The sequence below is a fragment of the Salmo salar genome, chromosome ssa07 (assembly GCF_905237065.1).
Source record: "Salmo salar chromosome ssa07, Ssal_v3.1, whole genome shotgun sequence".
In the NCBI taxonomy this organism is placed as follows: Eukaryota; Metazoa; Chordata; class Actinopteri; order Salmoniformes; family Salmonidae; genus Salmo; species Salmo salar.
The window spans coordinates 41,392,236-41,410,624 of NC_059448.1; the positions used below are offsets into that span (position 1 = coordinate 41,392,236).

General features: G+C 49.8%; 1 protein-coding gene across 13 annotated transcripts in view; it reads left to right on the forward strand.

Annotated features, from left to right (window-relative positions):
* The window catches only part of LOC106609328 (transcription factor SOX-5), a 309,409-nt gene that overhangs the window by 267,643 nt on the left and 23,377 nt on the right, over window positions 1-18,389 (forward strand). For 6 of the 13 annotated variants that reach the window (XM_045721992.1, XM_014208018.2, XM_014208021.2 and 3 more), the window contains 4 exons: window positions 4,351-4,477; window positions 10,027-10,115; window positions 10,727-10,819; window positions 17,295-17,438. In XM_045721992.1, coding sequence (XP_045577948.1) covers window positions 4,351-4,477; window positions 10,027-10,115; window positions 10,727-10,819; window positions 17,295-17,438 — 453 coding nt within the window. The remainder of the gene's footprint in view (window positions 1-4,350; window positions 4,478-10,026; window positions 10,116-10,726; window positions 10,820-17,294; window positions 17,439-18,389) is intronic. The other 7 variants (XM_014208024.2, XM_014208026.2, XM_045721993.1 and 4 more) reach the window with 3 other exon arrangements.

Consider the following 18,389-nt stretch of genomic DNA (forward strand, 5'->3'; position numbering starts at 1 on the left):
GCAGAGCGAGCTTCACTGCCAACTCTCTCCTCTCCACTTTTTCTGTCTTTCCTCTCTCTCTCTACAGTCCTTGCTAATCCGTTTTAGTTCTATAAATTATTATTTTTCTTTTTCACGACTGTGTGAAAGAAAGTTGTGAGGAGAAAAGTTTCTTGCTTCCCCTCGTGTTTTTCTACAGGAGAGTTTCTGGTCCCGAGTTTTCATGCAAGACTGATTAGAAGAAGAGATTTTTGAATGGAGTTCCTCCATTTTGTTTCAAGTTTAGGACGAAAACGGAAGGAAGCCCTCCTTTTTAACTCCTGTATGTAGTTTCACAGTGTTTTCTGTATGTTGGATTCATGTTATCTTTATGTTGGATCAGACAGAGCAGCAGAACAGTATATTCCCATAGACTCTGTTAGATGTGTGTTTGCCTTTATGTTGCTTCTGTAATGTGTTCTGATGGATCTGGCCTCGCTTTCCCTCTTCTTCTCAGATGTCAGATCTGAAGCATTGTACAGTGCGGAGAATAGCACTCTTTACTTCTTCCTCTCTCTCTCTCTCTCTCTCTCTCTCTCTCTCTCTCTCTCTCTCTCTCTCAGGAGAATGCAATTTCATGCTTTAAGCAAATAAGAAGTTTAAAATCAAGCGTCTCATGAAGAAAATTCAGTTAGGCACCAATGCAACATAAACAGAGAAATCTGCTAAAGAATTCAGCAATGTTGACTGGCAGTTGATTTTGCCGATCTCCGCTCCATGTTTCGTTGGTTTCACGTTTTGAGAGGTGGCCTGTGTTCTCGTTCAGGCAATCTGGCTCTGTACACACACAGACACATCCACACGTTTTTTTAACCTCTTGTCCCATCAGCCAATCGTACTGAGCCTTGAGCATTAGTCCTTTTGGTCTGTGGGACTGGGGACAATAGCATCAGATCAATATGGGAGAGCTGTTAACCCCTGCTAATCCCTACACAACAGCTGGATGTTGTGTGTGTGTGTGTGTGTGTGTGTGTGTGTGTGTGTGTGTGTGTGTGTGTGTGTGTGTGTGTGTGTGTGTGTGTGTGTGTGTGTGTGTGTGTGTGTGTGTGTGTGTGCGTGTCTGTGTGTCTGTGTGTGTGTGTGTGTGTGCGTGCTAGTGTGTGAGAACAAAACTAAATCCCTCTTCCCATACAGTAATAATCTCAGTGTAATACAGAGTCCTAACGGTGGTCAGACAGAAAGAGATGGATCTGAACAGGCCTAGTTGTGGCTGGCTGGCTGCTACCGCATTGTGGGTTAGCGGTGTGTTTATGAGAGTGAACAGCTGTTCCAGAGATCTGATTAAACTGTTACACGCACACACACACACACACACACACACACACACACACACACACACACACACACACACACACACACACACACACACACTAGAGATCTGACTAAACTGTTAGAGGATCAACATATGGGCTGTATATTTCTCTCAGTCAGACTCTGTCTACTGTTCAAAACCACATTGTTATTATCTTCTTATATCATTTACCTCAAGATGGAGATTTAAAGTACAATACTTTACTGTAATCCGGACTGTATTGTGGATTTACCGTATTGTGGATTTACTGTAATAAAGCTTTTTGGATGTACTTTGTTCTATATGAGAGACGCTCTATGTCTTAGGGTTGTTTTCAGGCTGTTCTGATCTGTATGTGGATGACAGGATGAGTAGAGCCACGAGGTAGCACTCACGAATCCCCTCCGTCTCTCACACATATGCACACACGAGCTACCTATTTGCTGACATAAAGGGAGGCTGTGTGTCTGTAAGGAAGCCGTAAGAAACATCATATAGAAGACACTGGCCCACATAACAGTTTGTGTGTGTGTGTTTGTGTGAGTGTGCGTGTGTGTCTCTGTGTGTATGCTTGCCCATGCAGCCTGATCACTAGAAATACACTCTGATTTCGGGTTTGTTACGAAAGGTCCTGAGGAAGATGATTTATGCCTTCCTCGGCACTCGCAAAATTGTTTTAAATGATTCCCCAGCATTGGACGCGAACTCATGATGCTCGGCGCCCAAACGTGCTGCTCAGACCAGTGCGCTACGGCAGTTCACAATGCTCTAGCAAGCCGTGAGAAGTCTGCGAGTACTGATGATACTTGACGTTAGTAGCGAGTCGTTCTTAATGATTTGGTTTTAAGCCTTTCCCAAACCGTAGCGCTAACCTTAACCGCTCAGAAGGAAAGCCTAAACCGTTATCCTTTGATTTGTTTCTGTTTTAGCCCTGTGGCCACGCCGAATTAACCCTTGTAACCACGTGGAATGAATGCGTCAAAAATAGACGTTCATCCGTAACACATGGAATTTCAAAGTGAAACTATGAGGCGGTGTTGGCCCTGTGCCTGTTGTGCCTGTGTGCATGGTGGGCACAGTGGAATACCAGTTTCTCCTATCCCCATGACTCTATGGGTATCTGCAGCCCGTTCCTCTCCAGCATATGTCCAATTAGGTTTGAAAGGCAGAGAGGAGCTGCGGTCTCTGTGATTCGCCTCCGCAGGGGGGCCTGTCCAGACCTTCCGCTACCGTGCCTCTCCCGTCTGATCCACGGCCGCACCGCGCACAACACATGGCATTTATGGTTTACCAAAATGGTGGTGTAATTATTGTGCGGTGGGGGGAGACAAGCAGTTCCTGTTCCACGATTCCCCTCGCGCTGCGCTGATCCTGCTTATTGTGGTTATGGTCTGGTGTAGTACTGCTGGATCTGGCCATGAGAGGAGATGCACACACACACACACACACACACACACACACACACACACCGGACGGTGGATAGAAGGACATTGAGAACGTTCATTTCTGAAAGAACGCGAAACGGAGGGAGGAAGTGAGAAAGGGGGAAAGGAAAGAGAGGGAGGAAATACTTGATCCTATCATCCATTTAACTCACCTACCTGTCCTTCATCCTGCTGTGAAATAAGAGGATGACGTTATAACATATTTCTGCAGCTTTTCTCTCCATTGTATTACAGCATTCTGTAATATAAGGGTGAAACGAGAGGGAAGGAGAGAGGGATGGGGGAATGAGAAAATACTTCCGTTGTCAGTGTCACTTTGACATTAAATGTAGTTGCATCTATGTCCATGTCATTGAATGTTCTATCATAATACCAATATTTATTTCTACAGGTAATAGCTTATTCCTTTCGTTCCTTGGGTTTGAATTATATTTCATTCAGCCGTTGCTTATGAAACTATAAGGCCCACCTGGGTTTGTTATCTTCAAACTTAGCCTGCAAAACATTGTTGTTATCCATCTATCTAACTCCTCATACTGCAGACTATCTCTCCCATGTCTCTCCACATCTCTTCTGTCAGTCATGTCGCTCCTCAGTGTCTTTGTGTTGTTTCTTGGCAGAGCAGTCTTTAGCTGAACACACACACACACACACACACACACACACACACACACACACACACACACACACACACACACAATCTTCGGCTTCCACCATCTGTCTCCTACTTCTCTCTCTGTGCCGAACACTCAGACTCTTCCTCTTGCCAAAGTCACTGAGTTTGTATTTTTTTTCACTGAGTCCTGGAAACCTTGTGAAGAGGGATGGCGTGCTGCCGACTCAGAGTGCTCCTCTCTCCTCTCTCCTTGGGGAGGGAAGAAGCCAGGCCAGCTGTTATGAGAGTTTAGCAGTGATTCTTCCTCGTGACTCCCTCGTTGTCTCACTAATAAACAGGAGAGGACTCCCTGACTCTGACCTGTCTCAGCTCATATACACAGCTCTGTATCAGACGCAGGTGCTCAAGAGGAGAGGAGAGAGTACGTATTTGCGTGCTGGATGGGGGTGTGCGGCGGGAGGGGTGTCTGTGTGTGCGTGCACTCTCTTCTGTCCCAGTGTGTGTCTGCGTGTGTGTGTATAGCTGCACGTGTGTGTGTCTGTGTGTGAGCATTCTTCAGTTTCTTCCTTCTTATCTTATTCGTGGACAGATGATCTCACCTGACCTCACCACACTGAGCTGTGATTGTGTCTAGAGGTTAAAGGTCACAGACAGGACCTGATACCCCCTCAGGTGCGGAACCGACAATACCCCCAGCTGGCCTACATTGATACAGATAGACCAGCCTTCTGCTTCTGTCTGCTCTGTTCACCCTCACTACCCAAGATCAATGTCTGACTACACCTGGACTGCACGCTCACATACCTCCACAACCCCATATCAGATACATACATCCATATGCTCAATAAACTGATCTCTCCATCGCTCTCTCCTCCTCCCCTCTCCTCCTCCCCTCGCCATTCCTCTACTCCTCCTCTCCTCTCCGCTCCTCCTTCCCTCTCCTATCCTCCTCTCCTCCTCCCCCTCCACCCGTCTCTCAGCAGGTCCAGGGGCAGCTGCCTCCGTTGATGATCCCAGTGTTCCCTCCAGACCAGAGGACTCTGGCCGTCGCCGCTGCCCAGCAAGGCTTCTTGCTGCCCCCCGGATTCAACTACAAACCAGGCTGCAGTAAGTACTAACAGTCTCTTCAAACTGACTATTCTCTGTGGGTCTAGATTGGGACATGTCAGTGGTGTTGTTGCCACGCCACTACAAGTGTATTTTCTACAAAGACAGGGGCCCTCTCTCTCTCTCTCTCTCTCTCTCTCTCTCTCTCTCTCTCTCTCTCTCTCTCTCTCTCTGTCTCTCTCTCTGTCTCTCTCACTCTCTCTCTCTCCCTCTCTCCCTCTCTCTCTGTCTCTCTCTCTGTCTCTCTCTCTGTCTCTCTCCCTCTCTCTCTCTCCCTCTCTCTGTCTCTCTCTCTCTCTGTCTCTCTCTCTCTCTCTCTCTCTCTGTCTCTGTCTGTTGGCTCATTCCTTCGCTTGGCTCATCCTTTTGTCTCCATTTAAAATTTTCCAGATTTTTTTTTTTTGAAAGCAACAAAAAAAGCCTCATCCTGTGGGACTTGTTATTGGCCACGGCAGTCCGGCTGTGAGGCAATGTGTTGTTTACCGCGAGAAGCAACACGTGTGTGCCAGGAACGGCATTCCGAATACCGTAGGAACACGCCAGGGGGTAGCGCGACCTGCCCCAGGTTCCCTCACATTAACACGGGCCCCCGCCAGAACATGCGTCCAACACGCCTCACACACGCCTATCCAACAATCCTTGCGCTCGCCTCCCCCTACAGACAGACTGGTCTCTCTAAGGTCCAGCTCATCCCCCAGAAACTAACAGCTTCCTAAACAAGTCTCCTTCCAGTTTCAATTAATGCCATTATGTGCCAATCCTCGCCCACCACCCACCGCCCACTGCCCACTTAAAGACCCCCGCTGTCTTGGAGGAATATTGCTGTCTTTTCTCTGCCTGAGCCAAGGAGAATGGTGTTGGCCTGAATGACAGATAGTGCTGCTGTCATTCTGAAACATCAACACTTGTTGACTTATATATGGCTTATAGTACATACTGTACACCAGTGGTTCTCAATCCTAGTCCTGAGGACCCAAAGGGGTGCGCATTTTTGTTTTTGCCCTAACACTACACACCTGAATCAAATCATCAACTCATCGTCAGGCTTTGATGATTTGAATCAGGTGTGTAGTGCTAGGGCAAAACAAAAAATGCGCACCCCTTCGGGAGAGTGCATAGACAAAGAGCGATCGCAGAAAGAGGGTGCAGACGGATGGAACAGAGACAGAGCGAGAGAAAAAGAGAGGGAGAGAACAGAAGGAGCACTGCGAGGATGACGTCGCCCTCGCTGGCTTAATTGCATCCAGGGCGTCTTTATCTTCCCAAGGACCAGGATTGAGAACCACTGCTGTACACCGTAAACACCACACACTGTAGACAGAACACACACACACACACACACACACAAATATACAATTTGCCCATTGAGGCCTCCACTCTTGTCCCTATCAATCCATCTCTCCCTCCCTCTCTCTCTCTCTATCTCATCCCTCCATCTCCCTCAGTGATAACTCTCAGTCCCGACCCAGTAGTCTAGGGAGATGCATCTCTCTGGCCAAGAGCAACATGTTTGCTTTCTTTATTTCTCTCTTTTGTTACAGCCGTCCCCATGAGGAGCATGAATATCTGCCTCTCCGTTGTTTGTTTAAGGAGCAGGAGGCAAAAACGGCTGTGTCCCAAATGGCACCCTATTCCCTGCCTAGTGCAATACTTTCGACCAGAGCCGCATCGGTAGTGCACAATGTAGGGAATGCTGGGATGCTGCCTGTCTCCCAGAATACACATCCACTGAAATAAGGATCCCTCTAAAAAATGCTACTTGAACCCTGGCATTTTTTATGTCCCAGAGTTGTATGGGAAAAATGTTGAATGCTGAAGTCTGGATTACTGCTTATTGAGACGAGGTCCTGGGTGGGGTCCTGGGTCAGGACTGATTGTTACAAGGCTGGGCACACACACACACACACACACACACACACACACACACACACACACACACACACACACACACACACACACACACACACACACACACACACACACACACACACACACACACACACACACACACACTAGTGCCATGGCCGGAGCGGAGAGACCCAGTGTATTGTCCTGATATAGCATTGTGACGAAGTCACTCTGGGACCCAGTCAGATATGCAGGGTCATACCCTGAGAACATTGTGGTTTATTAGCATCACTGTTTATATCTGACTGTCTATGCCTAGTGGCAGTAATATTCCACTGCCATGGCATTCATTTTAATAGATACGCCCTTTAATGATATAAATACATCCATGTATCAAAACAGGAGTATCTTTCACTCTCTGATGTTCTGTTTCACACAAATAACACACACTATCGTGCAACTGTTTAGGAGGAATAAGAACACCGGTGGCTTGTTGAACCCTGTCAGCCTTTGGTCCTCATGTCCTCCCTCCATCCCTCCTCCCCTCTGTCTTCTCCCTCCATCCCTTCTCCCCTCTGTCTTCTCCCTCCATCCCTTCTCCCTCTGTCTTCTCCCTCCATCCCTCCTCCCCTCTGTCTTCTCCCTCCATCCCTTCTCCCCTCTGTCTTCTCCCTCCATCCCTTCTCCCTCTGTCTTCTCCCTCCATCCCTCCTCCCCTCTGTCTTCTCCCTCCATCCCTTCTCCCCTCTGTCTTCTCCCTCCATCCCTTCTCCCTCTATCTTCTCCCTCCATCCCTCCTCCCCTCTGTCTTCTCCCTCTATCCCTCCTCCCCTCTGTCTTCTCCCTCCATCCCTTCTCCCTCCTATCTTTCCCTCCATCCCTCCTCCCCTCTGTCTTCTCCCTCCATCCCTCCTCCCCTCTGTCTTCTCCCTCCATCCTTCCTCCCTCTATCTTTCCCTCCATCCCTCCTCCCCTCTGTCTTCTCCCTCCATCCCTCCTCCCCTCTGTCTTCTCCCTCCATCCCTTCTCCCCTCTGTCTTCTCCCTCCATCCCTCCTCCCCTCTGTCTTCTCCCTCCATCCCTCCTCCCCTCTGTCTTCTCCCTCTATCCCTCCTCCCCTCTGTCTTCTCCCTCCATCCCTTCTCCCTCCTATCTTTCCCTCCATCCCTCCTCCCCTCTGTCTTCTCCCTCCATCCCTCCTCCCCTCTGTCTTCTCCCTCCATCCTTCCTCCCTCCTATCTTTCCCTCCATCCCTCCTCCCCTCTGTCTTCTCCCTCCATCCCTCCTCCCCTCTGTCTTCTCCCTCCATCCCTTCTCCCTCTGTCTTCTCCCTCCATCCCTCCTCCCCTCTGTCTTCTCCCTTTGTCTTCTCCCTCCATCCCTCCTCCCCTCTGTCTTCTCCCTCTATCCCTCCTCCCCTCTGTCTTCTCCCTCCATCCCTTCTCCCTCCTATCTTTCCCTCCATCCCTCCTCCCCTCTGTCTTCTCCCTCCATCCCTCCTCCCCTCTGTCTTCTCCCTCCATCCCTCCTCCCTCCTATCTTTCCCTCCATCCCTCCTCCCCTCTGTCTTCTCCCTCCATCCCTCCTCCCCTCTGTCTTCTCCCTCCATCCCTCCTCCCCTCTGTCTTCTCCCTCCATCCCTCCTCCCCTCTGTCTTCTCCCTCCATCCCTCCTCCCCTCTGTCTTCTCCCTCTATCCCTCCTCCCTCCTATCTTTCCCTCCATCCCTCCTCCCCTCTGTCTTCTCTCTCCATCCCTCCTCCCCCATCTTCTCCCTCTGTCCCTCCTCCCTCTGTCTTCTCCCTCCATCCCTCCTCCCCTCTGTCTTCTCCCTCCATCCCTCCTCCCCTCTGTCTTCTCCCTCCATCCCTCCTCCCCTCTGTCTTCTCCCTCTATCCCTCCTCCCTCCTATCTTTCCCTCCATCCCTCCTCCCCTCTGTCTTCTCTCTCCATCCCTCCTCCCTCTGTCTTCTCCCTCCATCCCTCCTCCCTCTGTCTTCTCCCTCCATCCCTCCTCCCCTCTGTCTTCTCCCTCCATCCCTCCTCCCCTCTGTTTTCTCCCTCCATCCCTCATCCCCTCTGTCTTCTCTCTCATCCCTCCTCCCCTCTGTCTTCTCCCTCCATCCCTCCTCCCCTCTGTCTTCTCTCTCCATCCCTCCTCCCTCTGTCTTCTCCCTGCATCCCTCCTCCCCTCTGTCTTCTCCCTCTATCCCTCCTCCCCGTCTCCTCCCTCCATCCCTCCTCCCCTCTGTCTCCTCCCTCCATCCCTCCTCCCCTCTGTCTCCTCCCTCCATCCCTCCTCCCCTCTGTCTTCTCCCTCCATCCCTCCTCCCTCTGTCTTCTCCCTCCATCCCTCCTCCCCTCTGTCTCCTCCCTCCATCCCTCCTCCCCTCTGTCTTCTCCCTCCATCCCTCCTCCCTCCTATCTTTCCCTCCATCCCTCCTCCCCTCTGTCTTCTCTCTCCATCCCTCCTCCCCGTCTTCTCCCTCTGTCCCTCCTCCCCTCTGTCTCCCCCTCCATCCCTCCTCCCCTCTGTCTTCTCCCTCCATCCCTCCTCCCCTCTGTCTTCTCCCTCCATCCCTCCTCCCCTCTGTCTTCTCCCTCCATCCCTCCTCCCCTCTGTCTTCTCCCTCCATCCCTCCTCCCCCTATCTTCTCCCTCCATCCCTCCTTTCTGCCCCCAGCCCTGACCTTTCCCTCCCATAGTAATTACACAGGCCTAGCTATCTGCAGCTGGGTGCTAATAACCTACTCCATTCTTTTTTATTTCCTATTCTCTCCATCTCTGATTCATCAGCCTTCACTTACTGCCGACATGGCCTACTAAGAGAGGGGGGGGGCAGAGAGGCAGGAAGACAGACAGAGAGAGAGAGAGAGAGAGAGAGAGGGAGAGAGAGAACAAGAACAAGCATAGAGAGAGAGTGCACAGACAAAGAGCGATTGCAGAAAGCGGGTGCAGACGGATAGAACAGAGACAGAGAGAGAGAAAAAGAAAGAGAGAGAACAGAAAGAGCGCTGCAGCGATGACGTCGCACTCTCTGGCTTAATTACGTCCAGGGCGTCTTTATCTTTGAACACCTTCAGAGTCTTTGTCAGGAGGTATTAGAGAGAGGCCACACAATCAGCCTTTCATTAGGACGCACCAGATACAGGACAAAGGAGGGCTTTAGAACGGACCGGAGAAAGGGAGGGAGCTCAGACGGAGGGATGGAGGTGGAGAGGGAGGGATGGAGGGGAAGGGAAGGAGGGAAGGAGGGAAGGAGGGAGGGGAGGCAGATGGATGGATAGAATGGAGAACAAGGGGAGAGAAGAGTAAAGGGTCTATCTGGGCTGCAGGTAGAGGGGGAGAGAGAGATGGGATGGGGGATAATTTGGCCAAGCTAGAGAACAGGAAGGAAGTGAAAGGAGAGAGGTCTCACACAGGAGTGTCAAAGCTGTCTCGGTGTAGAAAGAGAAAAGGAGGTAGAGGGGAGGTAGGGCCATGTTATGGAGAAAGGGCTGTGTTAGTGCATATAGAGGAGTGTGAAGGTGTTGAGGGCAGAGGAGAGAGAGCGAGAGAGAGGGGAAAGGAAGCGAGAGAGCCACAGACCGTTGTCCAACACATAAATGGTAGGGAGGCACTGAATAGGAAAAGGAAGGAGGAAGTGAAGGAAGAGAGGAAGGAGAGATAGCTGACGTGTATTTTTTCTTTTCCTCTGTCCAGGTGACCCTTACCCTCTCCAGCTGGTCCCGACTACCATGGCAGCAGCTGCTGCCGCGGCTACCCCAGGCCTCGGTCAACTACAGCTCCAGGTGAGGCCAGCACCATGCTGATTTTATTTCCATTCAAATGTTCACCAATATTTAGATTTCCCCCAAATGCCTCCCATTGCATTAATACATAGAGTAAACCTTTTCTATTGTGACAATGCAATGTTGTTGTGTTTTAGGTCCAAGGATATCGACCTAATTCAACGGTTCTCAAATCTCTCCTCGGAGACCCTCAGACGTTTCACAGGGTTGTATCCGTCAACTAGCTCACCTGATTCACCTAGTGAAGGGCTTGGTAATGAGTTGACAAGTTCAGTCAGGTGTGCTCTGGAATAGTTGAAATACACGGAACGGCTGGGGGTCTCCGAGGAGAAGTTTGAGAACCACTGCTAACTGACTAAGCTGGTAGTTCTGTTTTCTGTTTGATGACAGTGTTAGGTTACCATAGTGATGCACTTTTGTTCTGGAGGAGAGACCTTGAGCAGAGAATAGAATCACTAAAGTGCTACTTATTGTTCACTCTCATAAGACTGGAGCCATAGAAACCCCAACTATTCAGTTAAAAAGACCAAAAACAGAGCAGATTCTGCAGTATTGTCACTCTGGCTCTGTAATATTTTGAATATTCTGAATACTGTGTGTGTGAATGGTAGGGACGGAGAGGGTCTGAAGTGGGGATCGACAGGACTATTGAACAGTTTGGAGTAGACTCCAACTACAACAACCCAGCCTGGTGGTGCTTACAGGTTAGCACACACACACACACACACACACACACACACACACACACACACACACACACACACACACACACACACACACACGCGCGCACGCGCGCACATTCCACTCCCCAACTCACACAATTACCCACTGTTTCCCTCATCTTTTCGTCTCCCTCCCTCCTCTTCTCCCCTCGTTTATCTGAGAGAGTATTTCCCTCCATCTGATAAATCCCGGAGATTAAAAAAAGAGTGATTTAAAAAAATAAAAAATACGAAAGACAAAAAATCCCCAGCATCTGTTCCTCCACTCTGAGAGGATGGAGGGATGAGCCCATCTTTAGCACTCGCTGTCTCCCTCTGTCTCTCTCCTTCCCTCTCTCCGCTCTGCATATTTAGAATAAGTGGGCTATCGTCAGTTAATCCTGACCCCGGAACAGATCTTAGGATGAGTCCAAAATGGCACCCTATTCCCTACATAGTGAACTGCTTTGGTCTAAAGTGGTGCATTATATAGGGAATGCCGTGCCATTTAGAACGCAGGCTAAATATGCAGCGCGGAGATCTTAGTCACAGATCCGCGACTGCCTCAGGACCCTTCTCTCAGGGGTTAAGAGCCTGGGCGGGCGTCCTCTCTGCTGCCTGTCTGAAATACATTAACCTCGGAAGATCAGTGGACACAGAGCACACTCTGACCCAGGATGCCCCACAACGCATTATCACTGTAAAAGCAGGGGAGGTGACACACACACACACACACACACACACACACACTGCTGAACACTCACACTCAATTAGTGAAACACAGCTGCACTAAGCAAGCTACGTATTTGCATGCATATTACCCGAAGAGGACAGCTTTCTCGCTTAACCTGAGCTCACACTCACACGTGCGCACACACCAGGCTGGAGGTATATAGGTTAAGCTTTGCCTGTTAAATACATTTGCACCTGTCTGACTTACACACCAGATTCAGTGTTGATATCGAACTGCGCTGAGCTATGTAATTCTATCATCAAAGGTAGCCGCTGTTGTCAGTATGGCTTCATTGTGTATGTGTGTGCGTGCGTGCGTGCGTGCGTGCGTGCGTGCGTGCGTGCGTATGTGCGTGCATGCGTTCGTGCGTGTGTGTGTGTTTGGGAGGGGGGGTTATATCTTGTCCCTGCATGTCCTCAGTGATTTTATCTCAGTGAGATCTTGGCTCCATATGTTCCGTTGTGTTCAGATTGAGAAAATCTCCCCGATTTGAAGGGCTTTGTCGCGAGTCAATTGGATTTAAACAGCAACAGCAACAAAAAAGACCACATCTATCAACATCAGTTGCTGGTGCTAGCTAGCAGCCTTCTTTAAATCCCCTCAGAAAGAGAAAAAAAAAACAGATTAAGTCTGTTACAAAGAAATGATTTAGTGAGGCTAACCCAAACCCAAATGTCTGAATGTGGTATATTTCCTCTTGGAGTGTGTGTTGTGGTGTTTTACAAGCCGCTGTGTGTGTGTGTGTGTGTGTGTGTGTGTGTGTGTGTGTGTGTGTGTGTGTGTGTGTGTGTGTGTGTGTGTGTGTGTGTGTGTGTGTGTGTGTGTGTGTGTTTTACAAGCGGTTGCCTGCTGAGCTCTGAGACCAACATAACAATTACCTGCCCCAGTGTCACAACCACTAGAGATGAGGGAATGACAACGTGGCCGCCAAACAATACACTGGGGCTGGTGGAGGGGAGATACACACACACACACACACTCACACACACACACACACGCGCACACACACACACACACAACCACACACTAAAACACACAAAGTCCTATAAAGGCACACACCACTTGAACAAAGACACACTGCGCCATATGTGCTGTCACATATACTCATTTTAATCATGTTCAAGTCACACACACACACACACCTGCGCTGGCCTCTTATTAGCAGCTGTGAGGAGAGGAGGCAGTAGAGATCTACGTGGAACTCATTTAGTCCGGGTCATGACCCCTATACCTCCCTGGTCTCCCCTGGTCTCCATATTCTGACAGAGATAAGACTGGGACAAAGACTCACTGTGACGGTTACATCCATACAATAACTACTCTGTAGTCTCAGTCTAACGCACACTATATGGCAGGGGAGTAAGTATGGGGGTAGGGGGAGAGAGAGAGAGGTATTATATTAGTAGGGAGATGGAGGGATTTGAAATGAAGAAATCAAGGTATGAGACAGAGGGGTGAGGGAATGAAGGGATGAGGGAAAAGAGAGGAGAGGAGAGGTGGATCGGAGAGGAGTACGTGAACAGCAACGCCAGAGAGATATGAAGCGGGGAGGAATGAAGGGATGAGGAGGAGGAGAGGAATGAGTGAACAGCAGTGCTAGAGAGGTGTGAAGGGGGTCAACGGAGCGGGTCAGGAATCATATGGGGAGACAGATGTTGGAACATATTGTACTGGATTACTGCACTGTACACCGAAGAGAGGGAGGGCGGGAGGGAGAAAAGTGACAGAAAGAGAGGATAGAGAGAGAAAGCGAGAGAGAATGAGGAGAAGGGAGAGAGACAGTGGGTGTTATCAGGGCATGTGCATGCATTGACACTTAGCAATGCTGACAAGGTGGCTACAGGATAGTTAGCGTTGGGAACATTATTTCAGTGCTGATATCTCTGTATAGACTAGTCTGTGATGTCTGTGGGAAATGTCTTTACTGATCAATACCAGTACAGATAGGAGAATAGGAAGGTCTCATATAGGAAGTATCGTAGTGTCAGGACATTCCAGTTCCAACACACACTGTCCCACCTCCAACTCAGTCTCAGACAGTGAGAGAAAGAAGTATAAGTACATACAGATTTCACATCGTCTATTTTCCCTTTGCAATCTTATTGGATCACAGTACGACCTCCTTTCCTCAGATCGTCACTGCCACCAACAATAGAGCTGATAGAATGGAAAGAGATAGATTTAAAGGTTTAAAGTTCATCCCTGCTCTCTCTCTCTCTCTCTCCCTCTCTCTCTCTCCCTCTCCCTTTTCTCTCACTCTCTCTCTCTCCCTCACCCTTTTTCTCTCTCTCCCTCTCCCTTTCTCTCTCTCTCCCTCCCTTTCTCTCTCCCTCTCCACTCCCTTTCTCTCTCTCCCTCTCTCCACTCTCTCCATCCCCCCCCCCTCTCTCTCTCTCTCTCTCTCTCTCTCTCTCCCTCTCTCCCCACTCAACAAACAACCATCACACAGGCAGGCGAGGACAGTTAGCTCAAAGGTAATCAAGCCGGTGTAATGGAATAATTGGTCTGTTGCACAATGGGCCTGGCTGACCAGAGTAAACAATGGCTGTGGCCTGGACTGAACCCTCATCTATTCACACAACAAAGAGCGAGAGGGAGGAAGAAAGCATAATCTGAGTAAAGCTGGAGATTATTGACGGGAGAAGATGTCTGTTACAGGCACACAAAGATTCACAGATCTGTTCTAACTGGCTGAGACCACAGCGGAGAGGCGAGAAAGAAAGGGCTTAGAGTGGGGGGGTGAGGGTGTGAGGGGTGTACACAGACTCAGACACACACACACACACACACACACACACACACACACACACACACACACACACACACACACACACACACACACACGCACACACGCACACACACGCACACACACACACACACACACTGAAATACACACACATTACCAGGCATACACACACACCCAATTGTCTTGCACACACATTTGTTATCCACGCACACACACACACGCGCACACACACACACACACACACGCACGCACACACGCACACACACAGACACACACAAACACGTCTTTGACACACAAACACAGACACAAATGCATGTGCACACACAGAAACACACACTCTTAACATATATATACACACACACACACACACACACACACACACACACACATAGAAGCCCCACAGATCCTTATAGTGATGGAGTAAGACTCACATGAAGGGATTAGGGTAGAGAGGGTAAGAAGAAAGAGAGCAGGTTTAGAGAGTTCAAACGAACACAGCTCAGGGTTGAGAGACAGACAGGGGGGGGAGACGGAGACACTCCTTACAAATCCCTTACTAACCTTCTCCCCCCCCCTCCCCTCCCCCCTCCCTGCACCACCTCCTAGTGCCTGGCTAGTGGCTGACATTTAAATTCCTTCGTCGCAACTAAGTTAGGATTTTCCCCCTCTCACTCATTGTGCTGTGTGTGTCTGTCTCCCCCTCCTCCTCCCCCCTCTGGTCACCCCGGGGGCTCCGCGCTGTCACTTCCTGTTTGATGACATGCGTGTCGTTTTGGCGATGGGGGTATGCTCTGGGCGTTCTCTGTAGTGTGTGTGTGTGTGTCTGTTTCTGTGTGTGTGTAAAGTGACTTGTCACTCTGCTCGCTGGCCCATTGAGCAGGCCTGAGTGATGGGAGCTGGCCCTGTAATGGAACTCAATTCACACTGCAAATATAGCTATGCTGAACCGCTGGTCCCAACACACTAACACACTAACACACACACACTCCCCGCAGTCCACTGGCCTCCCAGGCGGGTCAGAGCTGGTGGGGAGGGGGTGTGGAGGGAGGAGAGGAGGGTGTGTTCATGCTTGGGTTCACCCACCTCCAGGAGTCATGGTGGGGGTAATTGAACAGAAATGACCAGCGAGACCTTTATTTCATCAGCCAGTCCTGACCTACTGTACTGTGTCTCAGTGTTCAGTGCAACCAGTCTCAGAGCACAGCCTTAACAGAGGACTAGTAGAACGACACTCACAGAGGGTTTTGTGGGTGAGCATCCCTGTGTGCTAGCGTGCGTGTCAGATATTTAGAAAACACAGAGACGTATTAATATATTAATTTGAGATTCTCAAGGAAAACAAGTGCGTGTGTGTGTGTGTATAGGTTAAGAGTGTGTGTGTGTGTGTGTGTGTGTGTGTGTGTGTGTGTGTGTGTGTGTGTGTGTGTGTGTGTGTGTGTGTGTGTGTGTGTGTGTGTGTGTGTGTGTGTGTGTGTGTGTGTGTGACTGTTGTTTTCCTCAAGAAGAGGATTGAAATGTCTTTATTAGAGATAGCAGGAGGAGTGTGTCTAATGGGAAGCAGTGGCTGATGGGTAGTGAGAGCTGCCATGGCCATTTGCATAAACCAGTCTTTGTTTCCCTTCCGTGGCCGGCGGCCAACCACCAACAGAAGGACGGAAGTTCCTCTCACAACATAGCGGGCCTCTCCCAAACCCAAACCCTCCCTTTACACAGAAATACAATTTTAAAAAACAGCCCGTTTTGACTCATAAACAGCTATTCTCTTCCTCAACTTAAAGACAATTAGGAACAAACGCATTTGGTGAAAATTCTTGTGAAGAAACATGAAGGGAATGAGCGAGCGTTGTTGTGGAGAGCAGAAATAGCTAGAGGAGGAAGAGGGCTTGTGATGAATATTGTAGCTCATTCGTTTCCAAGTTTATTATGGTGTGTCTGTTGCTGTGGAAATATTTGCTTGAGTATTAAATACTTTGTCTGACGATCAGGCTGTGTAAATATCCAGGAGCACTGTGACGACTCTGGATCATTAGTCATTTACATCTTATTCTGAAATGAAACCTCCCATCCCCTCAGTAGATATTACTGGCAGCCACGTACTTGTTCCTTCTAAGCAGAAACCAGCCTGTCTTCATGCCAGTCTGAGAGTTAGTGTGTGGAAGAGGGAGTCTTTATTTCATTTGTAATGTTGACTGTTCATTTTTTATTGTTTATTTCACTTTTGTTTTATCTAGTTCACTTGCTTTGGCAATGTAAACATATGTTTCCCGTGCCAATAAAGCCCCTTAAATTGAAATAGAATTTGAATTGAGAGAGAGAGAGAGAGAGAGAGGGAGAGAGAGAGAGAGAGAGAGCTGTTGAATGTCAGCAGTGCAGATGCTCTTTAAGATCCAGCACGCTGCCGTGTGTGTGTGTGTGCCTCTGTGTGTGCAGAGAGCGAGAGAGAGAGACTCTCTGTGCTTTTGATGGGGAGAGTCAGTGGATGGAGAGAAAGATGGGGAGAAGTTGGGAATGTGTTCGCCAGACGGGACAAAACTAACCTCTGTGTTGCTGGTGGCAACACACCCGCAGGCATGCAAGCACACACCAGTAGCACAGAGCTTAGTTTTGTCCCGTCTGGCGAACACATTCCCAACTTTCTCTCTCTCTCTCTCTCTCTCTCTCTCTCTCTCTCTCTCTCAGCGTGACCCAGTAGGATTCTGAGTGTTTCCTTCCCACGATGCACCTGAAGGGGACATCTCTCACTCAGAGATCGAGGCTGTTAGTGTGTTCCCACGGGGCCGTGTGGTAAGGGAAGTGACAGCGTCCCTCTCTCTCTCTGTCACACAAACAGGCCATCAGCCACTCACTAATGGCCAACCAAGGGTTTTTAGCTGGCATCTTCTTTTTGTTTGTGTGCTCTGAGGATTCATTTATTCATGTGTCCCTTTCTTGTTTTCTTGTTTCACTCCCCCTCTTTCTACCCCCCCCTCCCTCCCTGACCTTCCCGTCTCTCTCTATAGCAGCTGTATGCAGCTCAGCTGGCAGCGATGCAGGTGTCTCCAGGGGCCAAACACAGCAGTATGCCCCAGACCAACCTGAACACCCACTCTCCCACCAACACACACCAAGAGAAGAGCCGCAGCACCCCGCCGCCCAAACCCAAGGTACGTACCTCTGAGTGTGTGTGTGAGTGTTTTGGAGTTTTCTTTCCCCGGGGGTATTCCTTCCCGCATGTGTGTGTGTTCCTGCTCGGTCGAGGCTCTTTTTTTGTTGCATCCAGTACCTTTTGCGTCAAAAGCTGCAGGCTGTCAACCAGTCACCTGCTGGTGCTAATCGTTCTCCTGATGAAACTTACCAAACAACTTCTCTGAAGTCTGAACCACTTACGCAGCGTTGCTGGATACAACTTCTCTGGCCCGCTCTCAGCTCTGTAGTGGAGGTGTGAGCAAGGCAGTCAGCCGTGTGGCCGTTGGCATGTGTGAGTGTGTGAACCACACTCCCTGACCATAGGGCTATGGTGGTCTGTGGGTGGTCTGTGTCCATCCAAGCGGAGTCTTACCTCAATGAATATCTGTGTTGAAGATGCAGTGAAAGCCCCTCAGCAGACCCCCAGGGCCCCACAGTGGAGCGGTCCTTCCTTTCCTCTTTCCTTCGCTCTGTCCATCTCCTTCCCCCCTTTTACTCCCTGATGAGTTGTAATCTCAGACAGAGAGAGGCCATGGTATCGATTAAGATCCTTGGTTGACCCCAGCTCTCGTGACCCCGCGATAGTGTCTATCGATTCCCCGCTGACACTGTCCTCCCTCCCGGCACACACACTGACACACACGTACACACGTACACACACACTAACACACTGACCCCCTACCTTGCCCCCCTGACCCCCTCACCTGCCCCCCTGTCTAACGCAGGCAGGCGTCCCTGGGTCTGACTCACGCCTTTCTTCCGGTCTTATTACCATATATATGGAGTGGCCAGGGAGGGGAGGCGACTGTGGTCCTAGCAGGGGGGAAGGGCAGCCGTAATGGCCGACAGGCAGACAGCAGGACAGGGGAGTGGACACGCACTGCCCCCACCAGGTCACCATGGAGATTGCTAGACCACTCACTGGTTCC